General features: G+C 45.7%; 1 protein-coding gene across 1 annotated transcript in view; it reads right to left on the minus strand.

Annotated features, from left to right (window-relative positions):
- zmp:0000001082 (integrin alpha-D) overlaps positions 1-26,728 on the minus strand; it is a 26,962-nt gene extending 234 nt beyond the window's left edge. The window contains exons 1-18 of the mRNA XM_041238739.1: positions 26,460-26,728; positions 15,524-15,644; positions 9,871-9,977; positions 9,170-9,237; positions 8,867-8,981; positions 8,579-8,709; positions 7,629-7,774; positions 6,913-7,069; positions 6,540-6,675; positions 6,155-6,222; positions 5,727-5,850; positions 5,191-5,339; positions 4,207-4,347; positions 2,822-3,025; positions 2,481-2,611; positions 1,949-2,106; positions 1,481-1,629; positions 1,010-1,135 (exon numbers count right to left, since the gene is read on the minus strand). Coding sequence (XP_041094673.1) covers positions 1,010-1,135; positions 1,481-1,629; positions 1,949-2,106; positions 2,481-2,611; positions 2,822-3,025; positions 4,207-4,347; positions 5,191-5,339; positions 5,727-5,850; positions 6,155-6,222; positions 6,540-6,675; positions 6,913-7,069; positions 7,629-7,774; positions 8,579-8,709; positions 8,867-8,981; positions 9,170-9,237; positions 9,871-9,977; positions 15,524-15,644; positions 26,460-26,595 — 2,367 coding nt within the window. The 5' untranslated portion in view covers positions 26,596-26,728. The remainder of the gene's footprint in view (positions 1-1,009; positions 1,136-1,480; positions 1,630-1,948; positions 2,107-2,480; positions 2,612-2,821; positions 3,026-4,206; positions 4,348-5,190; positions 5,340-5,726; positions 5,851-6,154; positions 6,223-6,539; positions 6,676-6,912; positions 7,070-7,628; positions 7,775-8,578; positions 8,710-8,866; positions 8,982-9,169; positions 9,238-9,870; positions 9,978-15,523; positions 15,645-26,459) is intronic.
- Between the last annotated feature and the right edge of the window lie 90 nt (positions 26,729-26,818).

A 26,818-nucleotide genomic window follows, 5' to 3' on the forward strand; every position in this document is an offset into this window, starting at 1 on the left:
TATAGGAAAGAGATCTCCACTCTCAACACTGCAGAGCTGTATAGAGGTCTATAGGAAAGAGAACTCCACTCTCAACACTGCAGAGCTGTATAGAGGTCTATAGGAAAGAGCTCTCAACACTGCAGAGCTGTATAGAGGTCTATAGGAAAGAGATCTCCACTCTCAACACTGCAGAGCTGTATAGAGGTCTATAGGAAAGAGATCTCCACTCTCAACACTGCAGAGCTGTATAGAGGTCTATAGGAAAGAGATCTCCACTCTCAACACTGCAGAGCTGTATAGAGGTCTATAGGAAAGAGAACTCCACTCTCAACACTGCAGAGCTGTATAGAGGTCTATAGGAAAGAGATCTCCACTCTCAACACTGCAGAGCTGTACAGAGGTCTATAGGAAAGAGATCTCCACTCTCAACACTGCAGAGCTGTACAGAGGTCTATAGGAAAGAGATCTCCACTCTCAACACTGCAGAGCTGTATAGAGGTCTATAGGAAAGAGATCTCCACTCTCAACACTGCAGAGCTGTATAGAGGTCTATAGGAAAGAGATCTCCACTCTCCACACTGCAGAGCTGTATAGAGGTCTATAGGAAAGAGATCTCCACTCTCAACACTGCAGAGCTGTATAGAGGTCTATAGGAAAGAGATCTCCACTCTCAACACTGCAGAGCTGTATAGAGGTCTATAGGAAAGAGATCTCCACTCTCAACACTGCAGAGCTGTATAGAGGTCTATAGGAAAGAGATCTCCACTCTCAACACTGCAGAGCTGTATAGAGGTCTATAGGAAAGAGATCTCCACTCTCCACACTGCAGAGCTGTATAGAGGTCTATAGGAAAGAGATCTCCACTCTCAACACTGCAGAGCTGTATAGAGGTCTATAGGAAAGAGATCTCCACTCTCAACACTGCAGAGCTGTATAGAGGTCTACAGGAAAGAGATCTCCACTCTCAACACTGCAGAGCTGTATAGAGGTCTATAGGAAAGAGATCTCCACTCTCCACACTGCATACCTCAGTCCATATGATGTTCTTGCTCATTCGATTCAGTATGGGGGTAACAAGATCTGTGCTGTTTGCCTCAACTTGGGAGAGAGACATCTTGATTTTAATAGGGGAGAAGCTGTCCTCAACGCAATTCTGAAACACAGAGAGAGAGAGAGAGAGAGAGAGAGAGAGAGAGAGAGAGAGAGAGAGAGAGAGAGAGAGGTGTCTGGTATCTTTGCTGTAAGTCACTGAGATTGGATTTTAAAGATGGTCAGCGCTCCTTTAAAGGGAGGGGCCAGTGATCCTGTTAATAAAGCTGATAAGAGGTGAGAGAATGGATTTTAAAGATGGTCAGCACTCCTGTAAAGGGAGGGGTCAGTGATCCTGTTAATAAAGCTAATAAGAGGTGAGAGAATGGGTTTTAAAGATGGTCAGCACTCCTGTAAAGGGAGGGGTCAGTGCTGTGTAGTTCTGTATAAAACAATGGTGGTTTCTTACCTTCATTTTGATGGGATAGGTGATGCACGTTTTTCCCAGAGGCAGGTAGACGCTCTTTTGCAACGTCCTTTTATCATGTCCAAAATCTGCCCTGAATCTCTGTCTCAAACTATCCAACTCAATCTGGTAGGAGAGGTTGAGACTTGTTTCTGCAGAGAGAGAGAGAGAGAGAGAGAGAGAGAGAGAGAGAGAGAGAGAGAGAGAGAGTGTTTAGTGTAGAGAAATCAAAAAGGGTCTAATTAAACAATTGATGTACTGTAAGAAAGAATATAATATACTAGGACTGACTTATCCTTCAGAGTGAATTAAGAAGCAGCTGCTCGGGTTTGTGACGATCGCTGCTTTTTCTTCAGACTCTGCGGAGAACAGCGACCCACGCAAACCCGAGCAGCTGCTTCTTAATTCACTCTGAAGGGTGGAATCAGCCCGATCGACGCCAGCCGTTTGAGTGTTGTTCTTCTGACTCACCCAAGCTGTCTCTGGTAAGTTTGGACACCATGATGCAGACTGACATGTTGCTCACAGTGCTGACCTGGGTCTTTTTGGTGAGGCAGTCGAAAAAGTCCATCGAAATCTCAGAAGGGTGAAACGAGACATCAGCAGCAACATTCAGGACCGGTCTTGACCTGGAGGGGGGGAAGAGAGAGAGAGAGAGAGAGAGAGAGAGAGAGAGAGAGAGGGAGAGAGAGAGAGAGAGGAGAGAGAGAGAGAGAGAGGGAGGGGAGAGGGAGAGAGAGACGAGAGATAGAGATGGAGAGATGGAGAGATGGAGAGAGGGAGAGACAGAGGGAGATAGCGATAGAGATAGAGATGGAGAGAGGAAGAGGGAGAGGGAGATAGAGATAGAGAGATGGAGAGAGGGAGACAGAGGGAGATAGAGATGGAGAGATGGAGAGAGGGAGAGACAGAGGGAGATAGAGATAGAGAGATGGAGAGAGGGAGACAGAGGTAGAGATAGAGATGGAGAGATGGAGAGACGGAGATCTCTTTGCTGGATTACCTGAGCAGCACTGCACGTCCCAGGGACCCCACAGCGATGTCCGTCAGCCCGTCCCCATTGATGTCCATCACCCCGTGGATGGACTGTCCAAAATACTGCAGCCGAGGGGACATTGTCCAACCTGTGATGTGCTGAGACGGGGACAGACACAGAGGTTAGTGCAATCTCAGGAGAGAGGACAGGGGAGAGACAGTCTGAGCGTTTGCAAAACGAACTGTACAGGAAGGGGAGGGGATCGGCCAATCAGATGGACAGAGCAAACTTCAATCTCTCCCTCCCTCCCTCTCTCTCTCCCACCCTCTCTCTCTCCCTCTCTTTCTCTCTCTCTCTATCTCTCTCACCTGTGTATAGTTGGGGTTCACTCCACTCTCTCCCCCCTGGAAGATGTACAGGCCCCCACTCCCCTTGTTTTCCAGGGGCGCCCCCACAGCGATGTCCGTCAGCCCGTCTCCGTCCAGATCTCCCACCCCTGAGATCGCAGTGCCAAACCGAGAGAGGGGGAACCCTGGGGACCCTGAGAGTGTGACAGCTGGGGAGAAGGAGCCCTGAGAGAGAGAGAGAGAGAGAGAGAGAGAGAGAGAGAGAGAGAGAGAGAGAGAGAGAGAGAGAGAGAGAGAGAGAGAGAGAGAGAGAGAGAGAGAGAGAGAGAGAGAGGAAGAGAGAGGGAGAGAGAGAGAGAGAGGAAGAGAGAGGGAGAGAGGGAGAGAGAAAGAGAGAGAGGGAGAGAGAGAGAGAGAGATATTTAAGTGTGTGATGATACTCTTTTCAAATCGTGCAGGTTTTCAATCAATCCCTCCAGCAATGTGTTGATTTCAAAACAGGAAACACTGTCCTTCCCTCACCTTTACAATCAAGTACCAATCAAATAATAACTGACTTCCTCACTTTCCCAGCTGCTTGGAAGCTCAGCTGTGCTGTACACAGGGCAATGCTGGCAGGACCACACTGTATAACACTGATATAAAACCCTGGACAGAACTACAGCAGCTACCCAGTACAGCGGCATCTATAGAAATCTGTAATCTAGTGCGCTGGCATTGCCTGCTGTGTGCTGGGCAGAGCCTGGCTGTGCTGTGCTGTACACAGGACAATGCTGGCAGGACTGCACTGTATAACACTGATATAAAACCCTGGACAGAACTACAGCAGCTACCCAGCACAGTGGCGTCTATAGAAAGCTGTAATCTAGTGCGCTGGCATTGCCCGCTGTGTGCTGGGCAGAGCCTGGCTGTGCTGTGCTGTACACAGGGCAATGCTGGCAGGACCGCACTGTATAACACTGATATAAAACCCTGGACAGAACTACAGCAGCTACTCAACACAGCGGCGTCTATAGAAAGCTGTAATCTAGTGCGCTGGCATTGCCTGCTGTGTGCTGGGCAGAGCCTGGCTGTGCTGTGCTGTACACAGGGCAATGCTGGCAGGACCGCACTGTATAACACTGATATAAAACCCTGGACAGAACTACAGCAGCTACCCAACACAGTGGCGTCTATAGAAAGCTGTAATCTAGTGCACTGGCATTGCCTGCTGTGTGCTGGGCAGAGCATGGCTGTGCTGTGCTGTGCTGTACACAGGGCAATGCTGGCAGGACCGCACTGTATAACACTGATATAAAACCCTGGACAGAACTACAGCAGCTACCCAGCACAGCGGCGTCTATAGAAAGCTGTAATCTAGAAGTGTGCTTGTAAATTACTAGGCTGATTAAAGCTGCTTCACTCACCTCTGCATTGACAGTGTAGGTGTACACCAGCCCTCCAAGCTCCTGTTTGTGGTACAAGGGCGCCCCCACTAGGAGAACGTCAGTATCGCCATCCCCATTCAAATCCACAGCACACACCTCACCCCCAAAATAGGAGCCAATCTGCAAAAAGAGGGGGATTATAGAACCAGAACCAGAACACCACAATACCCCAAAATCCCAAACACTGTGCTTTATTAGTAAATACGCAGTATTTAGAATAACTAGGTGAGAGAATGGATTTTAAAGATGGTCAGCACTCCTGTAAAGGGAGGGGTCAGTGATCCTGTTAATAAAGCTAATAAGAGGTGAGAGAATGGATTTTAAAGATGGTCAGCGCTCCTTTAAAGGGAGGGGTCAGTGATCATGTTAATAAAGCTAATAAGAGGTGAGAGAATGGATTTTAAAGATGGTCAGCGCTCCTTTAAAGGGAGGGGCCAGTGATCATGTTAATAAAGCTAATAAGAGGTGAGAGAATGGGTTTTAAAGATGGTCAGCGATCCTTTAAAGGGAGGGGTCAGTGATCCTGTTAATAAAGCTAATAAGAGGTGAGAGAATGGATTTTAAAGATGGTCAGCGCTCCTTTAAAGGGAGGGGCCAGTGATCCTGTTAATAAAGCTAATAAGAGGTGAGAGAATGGATTTTAAAGATGGTCAGTGCTCCTTTAAAGGGAGGGGCCAGTGATCATGTTAATAAAGCTAATAAGAGGTGAGAGAATGGGTTTTAAAGATGGTCAGCGCTCCTTTAAAGGGAGGGGTCAGTGATCCTGTTAATAAAGCTAATAAGAGGTGAGAGAATGGATTTTAAAGATGGTCAGCGCTCCTTTAAAGGGAGGGGTCAGTGATCATGTTAATAAAGCTAATAAGAGGTGAGAGAATGGGTTTTAAAGATGGTCAGCGCTTTTAAGGGAGGGGTCAGTGAGAATAAGAGGTGAGAGAATGGGTTTTAAAGATGGTCAGCGCTCACCTGCTCTCCATCAATGCTCTGTTCGTGGCTCCACTGCACCTCACTGTCTATGCTTTGGAATATCTCCACTCTGCCTTTGTGACTGTGCCTTGGAGCGCCAGCGATATACAGCATTCTGTTGCCAAGGCTACCGGTGGTGACTGAGTAACCTAGGAAACGAAAACAACTCCACAGCTTATATGTTACATCTCTATATAATCCTATATCGAACACAGCTTCGTTACATAGACATAGGTGGGAATCAGACTCCCGCTGCACAGCAGTGTGATCCAGTCCTGCTTTCACTAGGAGTTTAGTAATAAGACACACCTGAGCTTGTTAGCTGGACACACTGGGGGCTGATCAAGCTGGTAGTAAAACCTGGACTGGATCACACTGCTGTGCAATAGGAGTCTGATTCCCATCCCTGCAATAAGAATGCTGGATATCATCACAGGGATGGGAATAAGACTCCCGCTGCATAGCAGTGTGATCCAGTCCTGGTTGACATAAACTAACAGCAGAAGCCTGAAAGAGTGTTTTTTTTTTTTTTTTACCAAGATAGGAGTCGTTGGAGAGCCTTGAAAGAGAGGTTTGGATTCTCTCCTGCTGATTTGGCTTCATGTGAATGACAGCCCCAGCCCAGAAGTTGAACCCCACTGCTCCCAGTATGAGGGAGTCCTGCAGAGAAACAGAGAGCGATGTCAAAAGCCGTCCTCCGCTCACCTTTGCAACCGAGCACCGACTGATGGTGGCTGGCTTTGGAGGGCCTCGGGTTCGGAGAGGAGAGGGGAACAGCGCGCCATTTAAAACGCCACTGCGTGGTAAAGGTGAGGGGAGGACAGCCTTTTCTTGTTTTAGAACTGTGCTTCCTGCCGGGACCAGCAGAGGGAGCCCTTGCTACATTCTAATATATCACAGCACAGCGCTGGGGCGCAGAGGGGTACGAAGCGAGAGTGGAGCTCTGGTCAGCAGCGACCCTCACCTTTGAGAAGGCAGCGCTAAAACCGCTCTGAGACAACTCCTTCACGAAGGACTGGTCGTTTCCGGATCCTGGATGAAAGAGGGAACGAAAAACGGACAGATCGCGTGAGCCCACGGACCGGAGAGCGGAGCGACTCCGAATGGGACAATAACAACAACAATAATATATAATATTCACCTGTGCACCTGTGCAGAATTCATCATAATAATAATAATAATAATAATAATAATAACAGATTTACAATATTCAACCAAGCTGCTAGGCACTGTCCCCTCCTCCTCAGACTGTCTGAAATGACTTTGTTTTCAGAGACAGAGCAAGTGAGGCAGATGGGGATTCAGAATTCCCCTTGACTCGCCAGCGTGATAACCCCTAATCCCCAGACCTTCGATGCTGTATATCTTCCCCTGAAGATTGTCGAGGATCCCCTTCAGCCCGGCGTAATTTTGAATATAGAACGTGTTCTTTTCCTTGGGTTGGGAGGCTAGTTTTTTCAGCCCAGCCAGCTCTACATTACCGATCTACAAAAGGAAAAAAAAAAACGAACAGGCGCAAATTATTAATCAAGCATCTCCACCAAACCTTTAATCAATGGCGTCTAGAACATCTTCCACAGGTCCTCGCTTACGAACGAAGTGGAAATTAAGTCTGTTACTTTTGGAACTTTTTTTCATAACCCCGACAACCAAATGACCCCCTTCTTGATGGGAACTGAGACTATAACCCCAGACCTGTAAACTGACGATACATTTTCTTACCCCAATGACGTATCGAATGATGTTCTTCTGGTCCAGATGGCCAACCACATTGTGGAACCAATCATTGTAGTCTGAAGGTTGACCGTCTGTGATTATCACGAGAACTTTAGTGGCGTTCTCCACAGCCCCGGCTGTCGTGTTATACAAAAGAGTCTCCCTGCAAGACAAGGAACCAGTCACAGTTCCCAGTGTGCCCCGTGCACAGACCAATAACCCTGTCACGATCCCCTATCGCGATATGCTTCATGCGCCAGGCTTCTCGTCGCAATAGGTGCGATGGGCCCAGTGCGCTGCCTGTGTGATGCACAGTAGAGATCAAATGTCTAACGACAGGCAGCTTTGTTGAAGAATGCAATTTTTCACGCTGATGAAGGCACTAGAGCCCACAAACTAGAGCTGCTCTGCTTGACTCAGTTTAGTTTCAGTAACGCTGATGAAGGCACTAGAGCCCCCAAACTAGAGCTGCTCTGCTTGACTCAGTTTAGTTTCAGTAATGCTGATGAAGGCACTAGAGCCCCAAACTAAAGCTGCTCTGCTTGACTCTCTTTCACAGTGTTTTGTATTTTTTTTTATTGAAGTTTTGGGTGAACTACCTGGAATATCAGAAGATCCACACAAGCACACACACACACACACACACACACACACACACATACACAAGAAACGAATCCTGTATTTCAAACGGAAATTGGAAGAGAAGGGGGTGACGAACTCACAGTGTAAAATTCAATGCTTTGTGAGTGTTAGTAAGAGACTTCATGTGCTGAGTCTTGGACAGAAGTGCCGCAGGGTCCTTCAGCTTTTGGTAGTCGTAAAAGTTAAACTCAGTCCGGATTTCTTTAGAAAACTGTACCGCTGCAAACTGGAAGACACAATGAGTAAAACAGGTTTAAAAGGCGCTGAATCACAAAAGGACACTCAGCACTGCATCTCCAGCCCCACCCCTTGCTCGCTGTATTTTTCTCATACCTCTTTATAGACATGCACACTGATAAATCCTCTCCTGATCACTCGTTTTATCACCAAACTCCTCAGTAATGAGATCAGAGTCATTATTTTATTACTGTAACATCTCCAAAAGCTCTTCAGATGTCTGTGATGTTCTTTGAGCGCTGGATGCAGAAGCAGCTGTCTCCCTTGTTTGTGTCCGTGTTATCTCTGTGGTGCAGGGGGGGGGGGGCTATGAGATACGCCATGTGCTTGATAGCTTTTTGATGGGTCTAACATTGGACTGGAAAGGGAAAATTGTAATGTCGGATCTGGTCCGACACAGGACTGCAAAGGGTTAAACTGTTAGTTTCAAATTATTATTATTATTATTATTATTATTATTATTATTATTATTATTATTATTAGTCATTTAGCATTTGCTTTTATCCAAAGCGACTCAGCAGAGACTGGGAGGGTGAACTCTACATCATCAACTACTGCTGCTGCTGCAGAGTCTCTTCCAATAGAACCTCGTTTGTTTTGTGTCTCGTCCGAAGGACGGAGCCCAAGTAGGTGAAGTGACTCGCTCAGGGTCCCCCAACACACCACACACACACACACACACACACACACACACACACACACACACACGCACACACGCACACACACACACAGCGAGGCAGTGGCTGAGCCGGGATTTGAAACCTCCTGGTAAAAATGAGGATCATTCGTTCACCTGCAGGCTGGTGTTGGTGAGATTCTTCATGATGTCGATGATGAAATTCTTGTTCATCTCGAAATCCTCACTCTTGAGGCTTTCGGAACCGTCGAACAGGAAGACGAGATCGATGTTCCTCTTGGTGCATTCTGGGTAGAAAAGGAAATAACTTTGCCGTTGAATTGACACTGAAGACACTGAGAGAGACTTCTAGCGGAAACGTTAGCCATTGAATACACACTGAAGACTCTGAGAAAGACTTCTAGCGGAAACGTTGTTTCAGGACTTGTGATTGGACCGCAGTACCTTGGACAGCAGGGGTCAGCTTGGTGATCAGATCAAGCTTTCTGTTGAACAGATAGCAAATTCCATTCACATGCATATTTGAGTCACATTTGTGGACCAGCGTAGGGCTGCAAGTCTGAGGGGAGAATTGAGGAGAGAAGGAAAAATTATACAGAACACAGCTTGAGAATAACAGGACCACTAATAATAATAATAATAATAATAATAATAATAATAATAATAAGCTGAGCTACACTGTGCTGTGCTTTTACCAGGGCATACCAAACTTTGAGAAGGGATCGGATTTTTCCAGGATTTACTCACTGTGAGATTGAAAGGATCTTCATTTTGAACTGCCAGTGACAGGCCGATGGAATCAGAATTTTGCTCAACTGTAATTGAACAAAGTTACATGTTAAAAAGAGGCAGCACTGCCAGAGAGACAGACAGACAGACAGCGGCACTGCATTACACTACAATGGCAGCACAAGTATAGGGCAGCTGCAATGGCGGCGAGGCTGGTAGAATGGGACCAAGTATAGGGATCTTCAATGCAATGCAGACAGACAGTGGCACTGCAATGCTCTGTATTACACTACAATGGCTGCACATGGGGCAGAGGCTGGTAGAATGGGACCACAGTGTGCTAACTATACCCTCAATGATCTTCAATGGCAATGCAGACAGACAGCGGCACTGCAATGGCTCTGTATTACACTACAATGGTAGCACAAGTATAGGGCAGCTGCAATGGGGCGAGGCTGGTAGAATGGGACCACAGTGTGCCAACTATACCCTCAATGATCTTCAATGGCAATGCAGACAGACAGTGGCACTGCAATAATGGTTCTGTATTACACTGAGGGGCAATGGCAGCACAAGTATAGGGCAGCTGCAATGGGGCGAGGCTGGTAGAATGGGACCACAGTGTGCCAACTATACCCTCAATGATCTTCAATGGAAATGCAGACAGACAGACAGACAGTGGCACTGCAATTGCAGTGCAGTAAGGGTTTGTCACTGACCTGGGATGTGAATGGGGTTACAGGACTGGTTTCTGTAGTCACATCTGAATAACCCTCCCGATCTCAATCCTGGGGTCACCTCCTGGTGCGGGGCGCTGACCACAATCCTAACGAGTGACGAAACAACCGGCAAGAACATCAGCAATGTTTGGGGCCACCCAGACCCGCCCTTCGTTGGCGCACCCTCCTTCCCACTGGAGGGGACCTCATTTAAAAGCCTAGTCTTTTTCCGATCGGACTACTCCACAGGGCAGGCCATTCCACGCTTCTCTGACTCCCTCTGCGCGAAAAAATAAAACAAAATCTTCTGCCGTCTGTTCTAAACTCTACTCGGCTTTCCATGAGTCCCCCTCGTTCGCGTCTGACACTCATGTCCAGAAGTCCTGGGATCAGATCGTCTGCCCATCTCTGCACCTTCTCCACTACACTGGAGCGGTGAAGACGAACACGCGCTGTCCTCCGAAACGTGTGCCATCAGCCGACAGATCCTGCATTGGGGCACCAGGACGTAGTAGCCCGCTTTTTCCACAGTGTGCGAACTGACTCCCCTGCATAGAAGTATTACAGAATGATCTCAATGGCGAAAGGGCACAGACAGACTCGGAAGACAGTAGTCCTTCGCAATTGCATGTGACTGCAGATGAGAAGGAGTTTGTCAATGACAGGTGTAGAATTGAAGACGTTATGGAGAGAGGGACTGGAGCCCCCAGGCACTGACATTGGTTGCTGTCCAGTCAATCTGAATAAACCCTCGATATATCGGCAATCATGGATTACCTCCTCCTGAAAGGTAGCCCGGGGCGAGTCCTAGTTGCGCTACCCCTGAGTAGAAGACAGTCAACGAGACCACCCAACTCAAGATCTTCACAGCACCTTGTTTGGGGCCAGAAGACAGACCAGGCGGCCTGACGTTGACCCATCAAGACATTCATTCCCACTGGAGGGGAACCTTTTAAAGCTAGTCTTTTTACACGATCGGACATCCACCACAGGCAGGCAACCACGGCTTCCCCTCTGACTACTTCCCTCTGATTTGGGTGCAAAATCTGGAGAAACAAAACGTCCCGGTGCACGAAAACAGTCACAAGAAGCTACTAACGGCAATAAATGAAGGACCCCTCAGCGTGATGACACCCTGTTCTGACAGCGACCTCAATCCTTTACAAAGGTCTTTTTCCGATCGGCGGATCATTAAATCAGGGCACTTCTCTGTGGAGCAAGCGGGAAGCACCAGACTGTGAGAAGACGAAAATTCAGGACTCCCGAAGAATGTCCCGTAGACGGTGGGAGAAAGGCGCGACCTGGGCTCCACACACGGCCGTCGCGGGCAGACTTCTCGACTATCTGCGACAGAAAACACGGCACCGTCGGTCCCGAGGACCACTCGGTTCGCCTGTATGGCCATTTCGAATGCACGATTGGGGCGCTGCGGGCTCAGGAACAGTGTCCACGTGCCCGCTTCTTAGCTCCGGGCAGCTTTGCCGACAAGCCCCTCAGAACCCCTATGCTTCACCACACATTTTTGGGCTTTACAATGCTTCCCTATGAGCATCCAGACCACAGGACCACAGCTGGTGCTGGTGAGCCAAGGACATCCTGGCCGACCTAAGCCCCCACCCCCCCATGCTTCACCACACCTCTTTGTGCTTTACAATGCTTCCCTATGCTTTACCAGACCTCTCTGTGCTTTACAATGCTTCCCTATGCTTTACCAGACCTCTCTGTGCTTTACAATGCTTCCCTATGCTTTACCAGACCTCTCTGTGCTTTACAATGCTTCCCTATGCTTTACCAGACCTCTCTGTGCTTTACAATGCTTCCCTATGCTTTACCAAACCTCTCTGTGCTTTACAATGCTTCCCTATGCTTTACCAGACCTCTCTGTGCTTTACAATGCTTCCATGTGCTTTACCAGACCTCTCTGTGCTTTACAATGCTTCCCTATGCTTTACCACACCTCTCTGTGCTTTACAATGCTTCCCTATGCTTTACCAGACCTCTCTGTGCTTTACAATGCTTCCCTATGCTTTACCACACCTCTCTGTGCCTTTACAATGCTTCCCTATGCTTTACCAGACCTCTCTGTGCTTTACAATGCTTCCCTAACTGCTTTACCACACCTTCTCTGTGCTTTACAATGCTTTCACTGTGCTTTATCACACTTTGCTGTGTTTTTGTTATAAGGGTCAGCATATCTGTGCTTTAGCAGTGTGTGGTTTCCCTCTTGCTTTGTAATTTCTTTGCAACACGTTTTTGTAAATAAAACATGAAAGTGTGATGGCTAGGGATAGGGGATTGTTTGTCAGTTTTTACTTTTGCACCCCCAAAAATAAATCATGTACCGATTTTATACGTTTTTTCTCTGTGACATTCACACAGGATGCTTCACTCACTTCACAGAAAGGTGTTAGAGATTGTTCTCATGTACACTTCAGCGGAAACTCTGAGCCGAGGCAAATTGCAAACAATTAAAAAAAACGTAACGAATTTCTCACTCTTTCCAAGAATTTCTTTCTTTCTTTCCTTTTTCTCTTTAGCACAGAAACGGAATAAAATCTTCCGAGTGCAGGTCAACTAACACAGACCACAAGAAAGAAGGAGTCTTAGCTGTCTGTACCCAGATACGTTCTCCTGCGCTATCTGTGAGAGAATTAAAACAAGCGGCTAGATGTGTTATAGCAAAGGTTGTAAAGACCATATGTATTCTTTTGGAAGAGTTTATGCGGAAGAAATCTCTAATTGGCATTTTTGTAGGCGTTTTGTGAACTGATTCCTGCAAACTGAAAAAAGCGCTGGTATAAGCATAAAGATTATAATTTTTCTATCATCGAAGCATGGTAAAGCACAGAGAGGTCTGGTAAAGCATAGGGAAGCATTGTAAAACACAGAGAGGTCTGGTAAAGCACAGGGAAGCATTGTAAAGCACAGAGAGGTCTGGTAAAGCATAGGGAAGCATTGAGAAGCACAGAGAGGTCTGGTAGAGCACAGGGAAGCATTGTAAAGCACAGAGAGGTCTGGCAAAGCAAAAAAGGCAAACTGTAAAATGACTGCAAATGTGAACTTTTAGCTATTATAAGGGGGATCCACTCACAGCAATAAGAGTCAATTTGAAAGTCTTTGGAAGTTAGCTTCTCTTTATCTTATCTACACGTTTGAGTCACTTTAGATGTTATGAGACACACACCCGCACACACGCACACACACAAACACACTTACACTTTTTAGAGACCTGTGTGCGGACGTGTCTACTGGGTGTGTCATTGAGATACAGGTATGGAAGTCACGACAACATGGGTACTTGGTGAGGTTTGGTGTTTGCGTGCTGTACAAGACTCACACACACACACACACAGCACACACGCACACACACACACACTTACTCATACTCTCAGAGACACACACACCCAGGAACACACGCACACACACACAGACACACACAATGCTTCCTTATGCTTTACCAGACCTCTCTGTGCTTTACAATGCTTCCCTATGCTTTACCAGACCTCTCTGTGCTTTACAATGCTTCCCTATGCTTTACCAGACCTCTCTGTGCTTTACAATGCTTCCCTATGCTTTACCAGACCTCTCTGTGCTTTACAATGCTTCCCTATGCTTTACCAGACCTCTCTGTGCTTTACAATGCTTCCCTATGCTTTACCAGACCTCTCTGTGCTTTACAATGCTTCCCTGTGCTTTACCAGACCTCTCTGTGCTTTACAATGCTTCCCTGCGCTTTACCAGACCTCTCTGTGCTTTACAATGCTTCCTTATGCTTTACCAGACCTCTCTGTCTTTTATTACACTATGCTGTGGTTTTTGCTATGGGCAACTTTTACATGGGCTGTTTCTCCCAGTACTGAGTACTCAATGCAATTTTGGTGCAGATAATTTTCTTGTGTTGCAATAGATTACACCCACCATAAAAAACCCACTGTAGAGCTACACCCTTCCTCTTCCTTTTCTTCACTGTGTCAATTTCTATTAAACGCAATTTGTGGTTTTCAAATATATTACTAATACTAGACTGGGTGCATGCAGCAGCAGCAGGGAGCTAGTGTGAGTTTGTAACCCTGCTCAAACTCCTGGCTCCTGATCATTGCAATATTAATACTAATAGACTTCATTGAGGGGAGCTCTGAGCCCCAGGACTGGGTGCAGCAGCAGCAGCAGCAGGGCTAGTGTGAGTTTCTAACCCTGCTCAAACTCCTGGCTCCTGATCATTGCAATATTAATAATAATAACAGACTTCATTGAGGCGAGCTCTGCGACTCGGGGGTCCTGACCCACGTTTCTAACTTTGCTTTTTTAACCAATATCTGGCGATGCGGCGCAGCATGGCTATTGTGAGTTGGTTTGCATCCCTGAGGGTTTGGACACCTTTGACTGCCGTAACGTTTAAATTATTTCTGAAGCATATTGACTCGATACTTGGAGTTCCTGAACCCGGTCGTCAAACCCCAGGACTGTGTGCAGCAGCAGGGCTAGTGTGAGTTTCTAACCCCGCTCAAACTCCTGGCTCCTGATCATTGCAATATTAATAATAATAACAGACTTCATTTAGGGGAGCTCTGAACCCCAGGACTGGGTGCAGCAGCAGCAGCAGGGCTAGTGTGAGTTTGTAACCCTGCTCAAACTCCTGGCTCCTGATCATTGCAATATTAATAATACTAGACTTCATTGAGGGGAGCTCTGAACCCCAGGACTGGGTGCAGCAGCAGCAGGGCTAGTGTGAGTTTCTAACCCTGCTCAAACTCCTGCCTCCTGATCATTGCAATATTAATAATACTAGACTTCATTGAGGGGAGCTCTGAACCCCAGGACTGGGTGCAGCAGCAGCAGCAGGGCTAGTGTGAGTTTCTAACCCTGCTCAAACTCCTGGCTCCTGATCATTGCAATATTAATAATAATAGACTTCATTGAGGGGAGCTCTGAACCCCAGGACTGGGTGCAGCAGCAGCAGCAGGGCTAGTGTGAGTTTGTAACCCTGCTCAAACTCCTGGCTCCTGATCATTGCAATATTAATAATACTAGACTTCATTGAGGGGAGCTCTGAACCCCAGGACTGAAACCAGACGATGCCCCTTTGCATAAAATACCAAAATATATATATATATAGTAATGATAAGAGTCTGGTCGAGCAATCAGACAGTTCCTTTTAACCTCATGACAGAAGCTGTGCTAATGGACTAGATGTGACTCAATCAGTGCTTGCTTGCTAATAAGAAGTCTGCAGACTCACAGGTTTCTTATGAAACTAAGAGCGAACCAGTGCTGACACACATACTGAGACACACACGCACGCCCACACACACACACACACACACACACACACACTGAGACACACACACACACACACACACACACACACACACACACACACACACTGAGACACACACGCACACACATTGAGACACACACACACACACACACACACACACTGAGACACACACACACACAGGTGCAGACACACACACACACAGGTGCAGTTGTTGTTTGTGGTGATTCACGTGGCCTCTTTTTTTTTTGTACAAAATGAAGCAAAATGGAACGAAACCTTTGAATGGTTAAATTTAGCAATAGAAACTTGCACATGTTTAGAATGGGGGGGCTGGGGGGGCACAGAAACAGACAGACAGACAGACAGAGAATTCACCATTTTTCCGTTCCTGTGGCATGCTGGACGACTCTGTGTCCAAATTGCTGGGTGCAGTTCCCTTCAAACACTCCCGGAGTCTGAGTGTCGATGTTGAAACTGAGGGACGCTGGGAACACTGCTGAAGAAAGAGAGAAAATAAATGAGAGAGAGAGAGGGAGAGAGTGATGCTTCCCTATGCTTTACCAGACCTCTCTGTGCTTTACAATGCTTCCCTATGCTTTACCAGACCTCTCTGTGCTTTACAATGCTTCCCTATGCTTTACCAGACCTCTCTGTGCTTTACAATGCTTCCCTACGCTTTACCAGACCTCTCTGTGCTTTACAATGCTTTCCCTATGCTTTACCAGACCTCTCTGTGCTTTACAATGCTTCCCTATGCTTTACCAGACCTCTCTGTGCTTTACAATGCTTCCCTATGCTTTACCAGACCTCTCTGTGCTTTACAATGCTTCCCTATGCTTTACCAGACCTCTCTGTGCTTTACAATGCTTCCCTATGCTTTACCAGACCTCTCTGTGCTTTACAATGCTTCCCTATGCTTTACCAGACCTCTCTGTGCTTTACAATGCTTCCCTGTGCTTTACCAGACCTCTCTGTGCTTTACAATGCTTTCCTATGCTTTACCAGACCTCTCTGTGCTTTACTACACTTTGCTGCAGTATTACTGTGAGAAACACACTTCACTTCGACACACTTCTTCTTTCCCTGTATGACTTTCATTTACCCGATCTCAGCTTTCTCGTTTCCTTATTCTTAGATCTGACGTTTATTTTTTATTTTTTTATTTTAATTTATATTTCCCAGATCTCAAGAGGGTCTGAATCATTTTAACCAGAGCATTTGACTCCCTCGCTCCAATGTAAATGCGAGTACTAACAATTCCCATGAGGTATCTCTCATTACTGTATATTTACTTAGTGGTTAGGGTTAGGGTTAGGGTTATATCATGCAAAAATACAAAGTAATTAGACAGGGTGGATGAAAATGCTACAATGCTCTGAATGACACATTAATATTTCCCTCCTACAGTAAAAGCACAGCAGAACAACAAACATGGTAAAGAAAGACTTCTAGTGGAAACGTTTGCCATTGAATTTACACTGAAGACACTGAGAAAGACTTCTAGTGGAAACGTTTGCCATTGAATTGACATTGAAGACACTGAGAAAGACTTCTAGTGGAAACGTTTGCCATTTAATTGACACTGAAGACGCAGAGAAAGACTTCTAGTGGAAACGTTAGTCATTGAATTGACACTGAAGACACTGAGAGAGACTTCTAGCAGAAACGTTTGCATTGAATTGACACTGAAGACGCTGAGAAAGACTTCTAGTGGAAACGTTAGCCATTGAATTGACACTGAAGACACTGAGAGAGACTTCTAGTGGAAACGTTAGTCACTGAATTGACACTGAAGACACTGAGAAAGACTTCTAGTGGAAACGTTTGCCATTGAATTCACACTGAAGACACTGAGAAAGACTTCTAGCGGAAACGTTAGTCACTGAATTGACACTGAAGACACTGAGAGAGACTTCTAGTGGAAACGTTTGCCATTGAATTTACACTGAAGACACTGAAAAAGACTTCTAGCGGAAACGTTAGTCACTGAATTGACACTGAAGACACTGAGAAAGACTTCTAGTGGAAACGTTTGCCATTGAATTTACACTGAAGACACTGAGAGAGACTTCTAGCGGTTTCCAGTAGAAGCTGGTTGTATAGTGTAACCCTCTTGCAGATCTCTTAGAAAATGTTCATGATAGCGTGCTGACTTTTCACAACTGCACCTGCAAAATGTTTTTTATATGTATGAACCGTTACTGCTTGCAGTGGCTAAGCGTGTGGTTTTTTTGAGGCCTGTTTATGATTGCACTTTGAACTGAACTCTGAGGTGTCAATTGATTTATCCCATTCAATTTGATGGTAAAGAAAGATCGTCAGTTTGGACTAACTAGGTCCCCAAATGGCACAGTCATTAAAATTGGAAAAAAAAAGGCTTAATTTTTTGGTCTTCACTGATTTCATGACTTTCACCAAACTTCCCTGTTCTCGGGTATTATGTAGCTTCCCGCGTGACGCGCTTCTGAAAGAATCGAAAAAAATAGTCTTTAAATATAGCAAGCGCTTGCCTTATTGGCGAGCACCCTGTTACACAGCAGACACTTAAGTTTGGTTATATAAATAGCTCTGGCGATGAAGCTGAGTGAGTTCATTCTATATAGAGGGGGTGCAATTCAATATGTTAACAAGGGAACATTTTTCAGCAGCTTTCACTGGACTCTATGAAGCTGAGGGAGTTCATTCTATATAGAGGGGGTGCAATTCAATATGTTAACAAGGGAACATTATTCAGCAGCTTTCACTGGACTCTATGAAGCTGAGGGAGTTCATTCTATATAGAGGGGGTGCAATTCAATATGTTAACAAGGGAACATTATTCAGCAGCTTTCACTGGACTCTATGAAGCTGAGGGAGTTCATTCTATATAGAGGGGGTGCAATTCAATATGAGAACAAGGGAACATTATTCAGCAGCTTTCACTGGACTCTATGAAGCTGAGGGAGTTCATTCTATATAGAGGGGGTGCAATTCAATATGTTAACAAGGGAACATTATTCAGCAGCTTTCACTGGACTCTATGAAGCTGAGGGAGTTCATTCTATATAGAGGGGGTGCAATTCAATATGATAACAAGGGAACATTATTCAGCAGCTTTCACTGGACTCTATGAAGCTGAGGGAGTTCATTCTATATAGAGGGGGTGCAATTCAATATGATAACAAGGGAACATTATTCAGCAGCTTTCACTGGACTCTATGAAGCTGAGGGAGTTCATTCTATATAGAGGGGATGCAATTCAATATGTTAACAAGGGAACATTATTCAGCAGCTTTCACTGGACTCTATGAAGCTGAGGGAGTTCATTCTATATAGAGGGGGAGCAATTCAATATGTTAACAAGGGAACATTATTCAGCAGCTTTCACTGGACTCTATGAAGCTGAGGGAGTTCATTCTATATAGAGGGGGTGCAATTCAATATGTTAACAAGGGAACATTATTCAGCAGCTTTCACTGGACTCTATGAAGCTGAGGGAGTTCATTCTATATAGAGGGGGTGCAATTCAATATGTTAACAAGGGAACATTATTCAGCAGCTTTCACTGGACTCTATGAAGCTGAGGGAGTTCATTCTATATAGAGGGGGTGCAATTCAATATGTTAACAAGGGAACATTATTCAGCAGCTTTCACTGGACTCTATGAAGCTGAGGGAGTTCATTCTATATAGAGGGGGTGCAATTCAATATGTTAACAAGGGAACATTATTCAGCAGCTTTCACTGGACTCTATGAAGCTGAGGGAGTTCATTCTATATAGAGGGGGTGCAATTCAATATGTTAACAAGGGAACATTATTCAGCAGCTTTCACTGGACTCTATGAAGCTGAGGGAGTTCATTCTATATAGAGGGGGTGCAATTCAATATGTTAACAAGGGAACATTATTCAGCAGCTTTCACTGGACTCTATGAAGCTGAGGGAGTTCATTCTATATAGAGGGGGTGCAATTCAATATGTTAACAAGGGAACATTATTCAGCAGCTTTCACTGGACTCTATGAAGCTGAGGGAGTTCATTCTATATAGAGGGGGTGCAATTCAATATGATAACAAGGGAACATTATTCAGCAGCTTTCACTGGAATCTATGAAGCTGAGGGAGTTCATTCTATATAGAGGGGGTGCAATTCAATATGATAACAAGGGAACATTATTCAGCAGCTTTCACTGGACTCTATGAAGCTGAGGGAGTTCATTCTATATAGAGGGGGTGCAATTCAATATGTTAACAAGGGAACATTATTCAGCAGCTTTCACTGGACTCTATGAAGCTGAGGGAGTTCATTCTATATAGAGGGGGTGCAATTCAATATATTAACAAGGGAACATTATTCAGCAGCTTTTCACTGGACTCTATGAAGCTGAGGGAGTTCATTCTATATAGAGGGGGTGCAATTCAATATGATAACAAGGGAACATTATTCAGCAGCTTTCACTGGACTCTATGAAGCTGAGGGAGTTCATTCTATATAGAGGGGGTGCAATTCAATATTTTAACAAGGGAACATTATTCAGCAGCTTTCACTGGACTCTATGAAGCTGAGGGAGAAGTAAGATAATAAGAACATAAGAAAGTTTACAAACGAGAGGAGGCCATTCGGCCCATCTTGCTCGTTTGGTTGTTAGTAGCTTATTGATCCCAAAATCTCATCAAGCAGCTTCTTGAAGGATCCCAGGGTGTCGGCTTCAACAACATTACTGGGGAGTTGATTCCAGACCCTCACAATTCTCTGTGTAAAAAAGTGTCTCCTATTTTCTGTTCTGAATGCCCCTTTTTCTAAACTCCATTTGTGACCCCTGGTCCTTGTTTCTTTTTTCAGGCTGAAAAAGTCCCTTGGGTCTATCTCCCCCACCTTTAAGTATACAATTATTTCCTTGTAATAAAGTCTGTCCAAACTAAACCTAACCTGAAGATATACTTCGTTTTAATCAATTAAAGATATTATGGTTAGGGTTAGGGTTAGGGTTGAGGTTAGGGTTGAGGTTAGGGTTAGGGTTAGGGTTAGGGTTATATAGAAGGGGGGGTGCAGGTTTTTAAAATGAAAAGAACTCGATATTGGAGAAGAAACAGAACTCAGAACCACTCGTAACAACTGGACCCAGAACCGCTCGGAACGACAGAACCCAGAACCGCTCAGAACGACAGAACCCAGAACCGCTCAGAACGACAGAACCCAGAACCGTTCGGAACGACCTGAAGCAAAACAGGTAAAAACAAAACCAGCTGTACTTCCAAAAAAAAAAAAAAAAAACGAAAAATGTCACCAGGTAGAGGCTGGGATGACAGAAATGAAAACCAAAAATCAACAGGAAACGTAGCTCAGTTAACACCGCTGTGACGTTTTCAGATCAGCCCCACTTCCCACGGAAGATCTGTAACAGATTATGCTGGATATTTTTATTAAACTTTTTTTTTTTTTGTTATTTTACCTATCAATTTTTTTCCTCCCAATTTAAAATGTCCCGAACCTTTACCAGGGGAGACACTCGGGGGACCCCTGTGCTCCCCTGACTGTGTGACTCCCCCCTGCACACCACGCGGCCATACCTTTACCAGGGGAGACCCTCGGGGGACCCCTGTGCTCCCCTGACTGTGTGACTCCCCCCTGCACACCATGCAGCAGTGCCTTTACCAGGGGAGACCCTCAGGGGACCCTTGTGCTCCCCTGACTGTGTGACTCCCCCCTGCACACCACGCGGCCATGCCTTTACCAGGGGAGACCCTCGGGGACCCCTGCGCTCCCCTGACTGTGTGACTCCCCCCTGCACACCACGCGGCCATGCCTTTACCAGGGGAGACCCTCGGGGGACCCCTGTGCTCCCCTGACTGTGTGACTCCCCCCTGCACACCATGCAGCAGTGTCTTTACCAGGGGAGACCCTCGGGGACCCCTGCGCTCCCCTGACTGTGTGACTCCCCCCTGCACACCACGCGGCCGTGCATTTACCAGGGGAGACCCTCGGGGGACCCCTGCGCTCCCCTGACTGTGCAACTCCCCCCTGCGGCCGTGCCTTTACCAGAGGAGACCCTCGGGGGACCCATGAACTCCTCTGACTGTGTGACTCCTCCCTGCACACCACACGGCCGTGCCTTTACCAGGGGAGACCCTCGGGGGACCCCTGCGCTCCCCTGAATGCGTGACTCCCCCCTCTGCACACCACACAGCCTTAAATAAAATTTGCAACAGCACTTCAACCTGTAGCTTCCTGTGCCTCTCTCCCTGGCAGAAAAAGGCTAGCCAGTAGCACTTTTCTTTCACAATGCTGTTACTGAATATTTTCGTGGTTCAATTAAAGGAACGGGAAAGAGGCCTTTTTCGTGCGCTTGTACACAGTTCTCCTTTTGTTATAAAAATATTAACTTTCTTTCCTTATGGTTCATTTCAGGTTCATCAGGTTAACACCAGAAGCCTCGCAACGGTCATTTTGTGACCGTTTTTGGTTTTAAAATGTCATACAAAGAGGAGGTCGGCAAAATCGAGGTTCGGCAAATCGTCTTCTATGTTTGATTATTAACACGTGGGTTGCTGACCCCCTTTGACTTAAATATTCAAAAAAACAAAAAAACAAACAAAAAAAAAAAACGCGCACCTGACAAACAATCAAGTCTTTACAAGTTTAGAGAAATGCATTTTTATCCTGCACAATGAGGTAATCGTATTTAAAGGGGCTTGGGTCGCGCCCTATAAGCTTCACCAAAATTGTTTTATTTCCAAACGTGTTGATTGCGTGATGACTCTTCCTGCTGTTTTCTGTGTGGTTTCTCAGTAGCTGATCAGTGATAAGGAAACTGCTGACAATCCGGTAACTTATCTGCAGATTTTACACAGGTTAACGCTTGCATCGAAGAAGACACTCGCGAAGAACGGACAGCGTCTCGTTTGATTGGGAAAAAAAAAAGACAGACGGTGTAATCTTATAACAAAACAGCCTTCTTGAAACGCGCAGCTATCTCCTTCCGATTATCAGAAGATGCTTTCTCGTTATCATTGATTGCTAGCGACAAACTACGTGGATCCAAGGAGACTCAGGGAGAGACTATGGTGTGTGACCTATGCATCAGCTGAGAGTCGCTTACAACAACGCCTCACCCCAAAGACGCAGCACAAGGCCCCAAGTCACTGCCTGCGTGTGGTGTGTGTGTGCTGTTGTGTGTGACTTGGGGTCCTTACTTTTGGTTTTGTATCGGGGGTATGAACGTGTATTTTATGGTTTTTATTACATGGTATCTACATTCCACGAATTTCAGACCAGCTCGTTAGTCTCTGCTCAAACTCCTGGCTCCTGATCATTGCAATATTAATAATACTAGACTTCATTGAGGGGAGCTCTGAACCCCAGGACTGGGAGCAGCAGCAGCAGGGCTAGTGTGAGTTTCTAACCCTGCTCAAACTCCTGCCTCCTGATCATTGCAATATTAATAATACTAGACTTCATTGAGGGGAGCTCTGAACCCCAGGACTGGGTGCAGCAGCAGCAGCAGGGCTAGTGTGAGTTTCTAACCCTGCTCAAACTCCTGCCTCCTGATCTTTGCAATATTAATAATACTAGACTTCAATGAGGGGAGCTCTGAACCCCAGGACTGTCGGCGTGTCGTGTCCCGATCACACTCATAATGATTTGTGGTGACGAGTGGAGGACGGCCAGGACTAGTAACGTTATTTATTTTATCGAAGTATAACTACACTCCTAGACTTGGGGTCCTGACCTTTGGTCTGCTTACGGTAGGACAACGTATTGATTAGGTTTATTTATATATCTATATCATTACTGTTCTCAGACCAGTTCGTTAGTTGCAAGGTAAATTTTTTTTTAAATTTTGGTAGCTACTGGTCTTGCACAGAACGGAACGATTATTCCTCCAGAACGTCTGAGTGTTCCAAAAGAAATACTTTGCATTCTCACTTGACGGTACTAGTCAAAATCACAACGTAAGAGAGTACGGTACGCTATTAACCTTACTAGGTATTAGGTCTAGTTGGTAACGACTGTATGTGTGGTGTGACTCTGTGTTGGCTGGCGTGGTGTGTGCTCGTGTGACCTCTGCTGTTCGTGACTATGACACCACCCACACGCTCTTGGGTTGGTGACTCTGTGTGTGCGTGTGCTGTGGGTGACTCACACACACACACACACACTGAAACAAACACACACACACACCACACCACACACGCACACACACACACACTGAGACACACACCACACACACACACTGAGACACACACACACACCCACACACACACACTCACACACACTGAGTCACACACGCACACACACACACACACACACACACCACACTGACACACACACACACACATATACACACACACACACACGCAGACACACACCACACACGCACACACACGCACACACAAACATATACACACACACGCACACACACACACACTGAGACCTACACAGCGTCGTCGTGTGTGACTCTGTGTGTTGGTGACTGTGTGTGGTGTGGTGAACTCTGTGCCCCCTGTGACACACACACACACTGAGACACAACATTAACACAGACACACACACTGAGACACACACACAGCACACACACTGCACACACAGACACACTGAGACACACACGAAACCACAACCACCCACACACACACTCCACACACACACTTTACCCTCACACACTGAAACACACACACTCACACACACACGTGTGGAACTCTGTGTTTGTGAGTGTGTGTGTGACTTGTGTGTGTGAATGTGTGTGTGTGTGAAATATGTGGTGTGTGTGTGGGGTGTGACTATGTGGGTTGAGTGTGTTGTGTGTGTAGTGTGACACACTGGGGGGAGACACACACACACACACACACACCTGAGACACACACACGTCACACACACACACTTGTGAGCACACACACACACACACACACACTGACACAACACACACACACACACACACACACGACACTGTGACACACACACACACACACACAATGACACACACACACACACACACACACACTGACACACACACACACTGACACACACACATAAAACTGGACACACACACACACACAAAACAACACACCCACACACACACACACACACCGAGACACACACACACACACCCACCTATGTCACACTCACACAACACACACACACACACACCACACCCACTGAGATACACACACACATAAGCTGTGTTGTGGATATCATGGTGTACACACACACACTGACCACACACGCACACACACCTGTGTTCGTGGGCTCTGCTGGTGGTGAATATGTGTGTGGGTGTGGCCACACACACACGCACACACACACTGACACACACACACACAACACACACACTCTGTGTGTAGTCCTGTGTCGTGGAAGTGTTATGTGTTGTGTCACACACACACAAGCACACACACACACACACGACACACGCAGACAACACACACACACACACGCAGACACACACACACAGGCACTGACACACACGCACACACACTGACACACACACACACCGACACACACACACTGCCGACACTCCGACATACAGAGACACACACACACACACATACACAAACACACACTGACACACACACACCACACACACACACACACACAAAGAAACACACGATGACTCTAAAGCCCTAACACTTTTGAATAGTTGAGTCTTGTAGAATGAATGTCTCTGAACTAGTCTATTAAAACTTCTTTAGGCGGGAGTTTATTCGGAAATCTTACTACAAATTCAAGCAAGTCTCGATACAAGTCCAGTCCAAAAATTTGTTCACTTTCAGAACTTGATAGACGTCCGACGGACGCCAAATTTAATTTCGTCTTGTGGAACATGACATTTCTCTAGGTGATATATATTCTATATTATATAAAGATTATTAGACTACCCACGTATCTGCAAACTCTCATGCTAACCGGTAATATTAAGCGTTTATGTATTTCTACATGTCATTTCTTCACTGGGATAAACCGTTTCACTGGTGAAAGTTCGTAAATTCTTCGTGTTCATGCCAGGTTTTCTAAAAATTTGTCTAAGGATAGTGGAAAATCCGGAAGGGTGGTTTTGACCAAAGTCTTTTCATCTTCGTAAATAGTATAATTGCTGTTTCCGTCTTTGTTTTAGTGTTATGTTTGATGATATGATGCTAAATGATGCCTGCATACATCAGATACTTCTTTAGGTAAATAGTTTTATCTTAGAACTCTATACCATTACAAAAGTATATCTTTCCCAGGACAAAACGTCTGACTGTGACCGTATCTTGCTCACTCTCTATCTATCTCTCTATCTCTTTCGCTAGCTCTCTCCCTCCTCTTCCTATCATCTCTCCCCCTTGTCTTGCTCCTTAATAATCTCTGGATGGTTCCTCTGAGAAGAGGAGGAGGGAGGGATAGAGAAAGGAGGGAGGTGAGAGGAGAGAGGAGGGAGAGGGAGAGAGAGCCACCATTGAGAGAGGAGAGAAAGAGAGAGGAGAGAGAGGGAGATACGTCGTCTGGCCCCTATATTGCTTATCCCCTCTCTCCACCCCCTCCTTATCTCCTCCCCCCATCTTTATTTCCTTTGCCTAAACATCTCTCTCTCTCATCTCTCTCTCCCCCCTTCTATATCCCAGGGGGGGGGGGTGGGAGGTGAGAGGGAGGAGAGAGGAGAGGAAGAGCGCTCTCACTCTTTTCTTATCTTACTCCCCTCGTACTCCCCTCTCCAATCCCTCCCCTCTCTCTCTCCACTAACTCTCTTTCTTTTCCCCCTCACTCTCACAGGAGAGAGACAAAGAGAGAGAGAAAGGAGAGCTTACTATCCTTTTGCAAGAACGTCGATCAAAACAGCGTACTTAGCAACGTAAAAAATAGATTTTTGTTTTTTTGTTTTTTTTTTGTGGAATCCACCCAAAAAATAAAAAACAAACATCTGTAGCCTCAGAGCCTTAAAATGTGTTTATTTAACTTAGCTTATAATCTTTGATATTACTTGGTATTTTGTTCAAGCTTAGCTATCTTTCATGGGATTCACAAAAAAAAAAAAAAAAAAAAAAAAAAGTTTTTTTGAAACTATTTGCTCTGGGTGGGGAGATTAAAAAAAAAATTGTCTAAAGACCCGAAGAGTTAAAGTTTTATCTCGTTCTCTTTTTTTTTTTTGTGTGGCCGATAAATTTAGACGAGAATTGCCCAAAGTTTCCGACACGAACTCTCTGTATGTGTGCTTACAATATTTTTCATAGCTAAAATAAGAATTTCCTTGTTCATGCTTTTGTTCGGTTTTAATAAACAATAATAATAATAATAATAATAATAATATTGTATACAGGTTATTTATATATATAACATATATGAAACGACATGCATCTTACCTTGCAGCGTCCAGACAGTTAGCAATGTAACCTCAGCGAGCAACATGATGCAATTGAAACCTTGCAGCTCCGCTTCTTTTGCTAAACTGTTTCCCCTCCCCTCCCCTCTAAGGAAACTAAACAGATTTTGAAACATTTAGATGCAAAGATAAAATGCGTCACGTTTTCCTGTTCCGCACCTTGCCGTTGTTTTTGGTTGTTTTTGCTTTTTCCCAAACGAAAGTTTCATTTTATATTTGTGAAGAACAAATAGCTCCTGTTTTATACGTCTTTATAAACTTTAATAGACCCATTTATATATATATGGGGGGGGGGGGGGGGGGGGGGGGGGGGGGGGGGGGGTGGGGCACGGGAGGCTA

The sequence above is a fragment of the Polyodon spathula genome, chromosome 50 (assembly GCF_017654505.1).
Source record: "Polyodon spathula isolate WHYD16114869_AA chromosome 50, ASM1765450v1, whole genome shotgun sequence".
In the NCBI taxonomy this organism is placed as follows: domain Eukaryota; kingdom Metazoa; phylum Chordata; class Actinopteri; order Acipenseriformes; family Polyodontidae; genus Polyodon; species Polyodon spathula.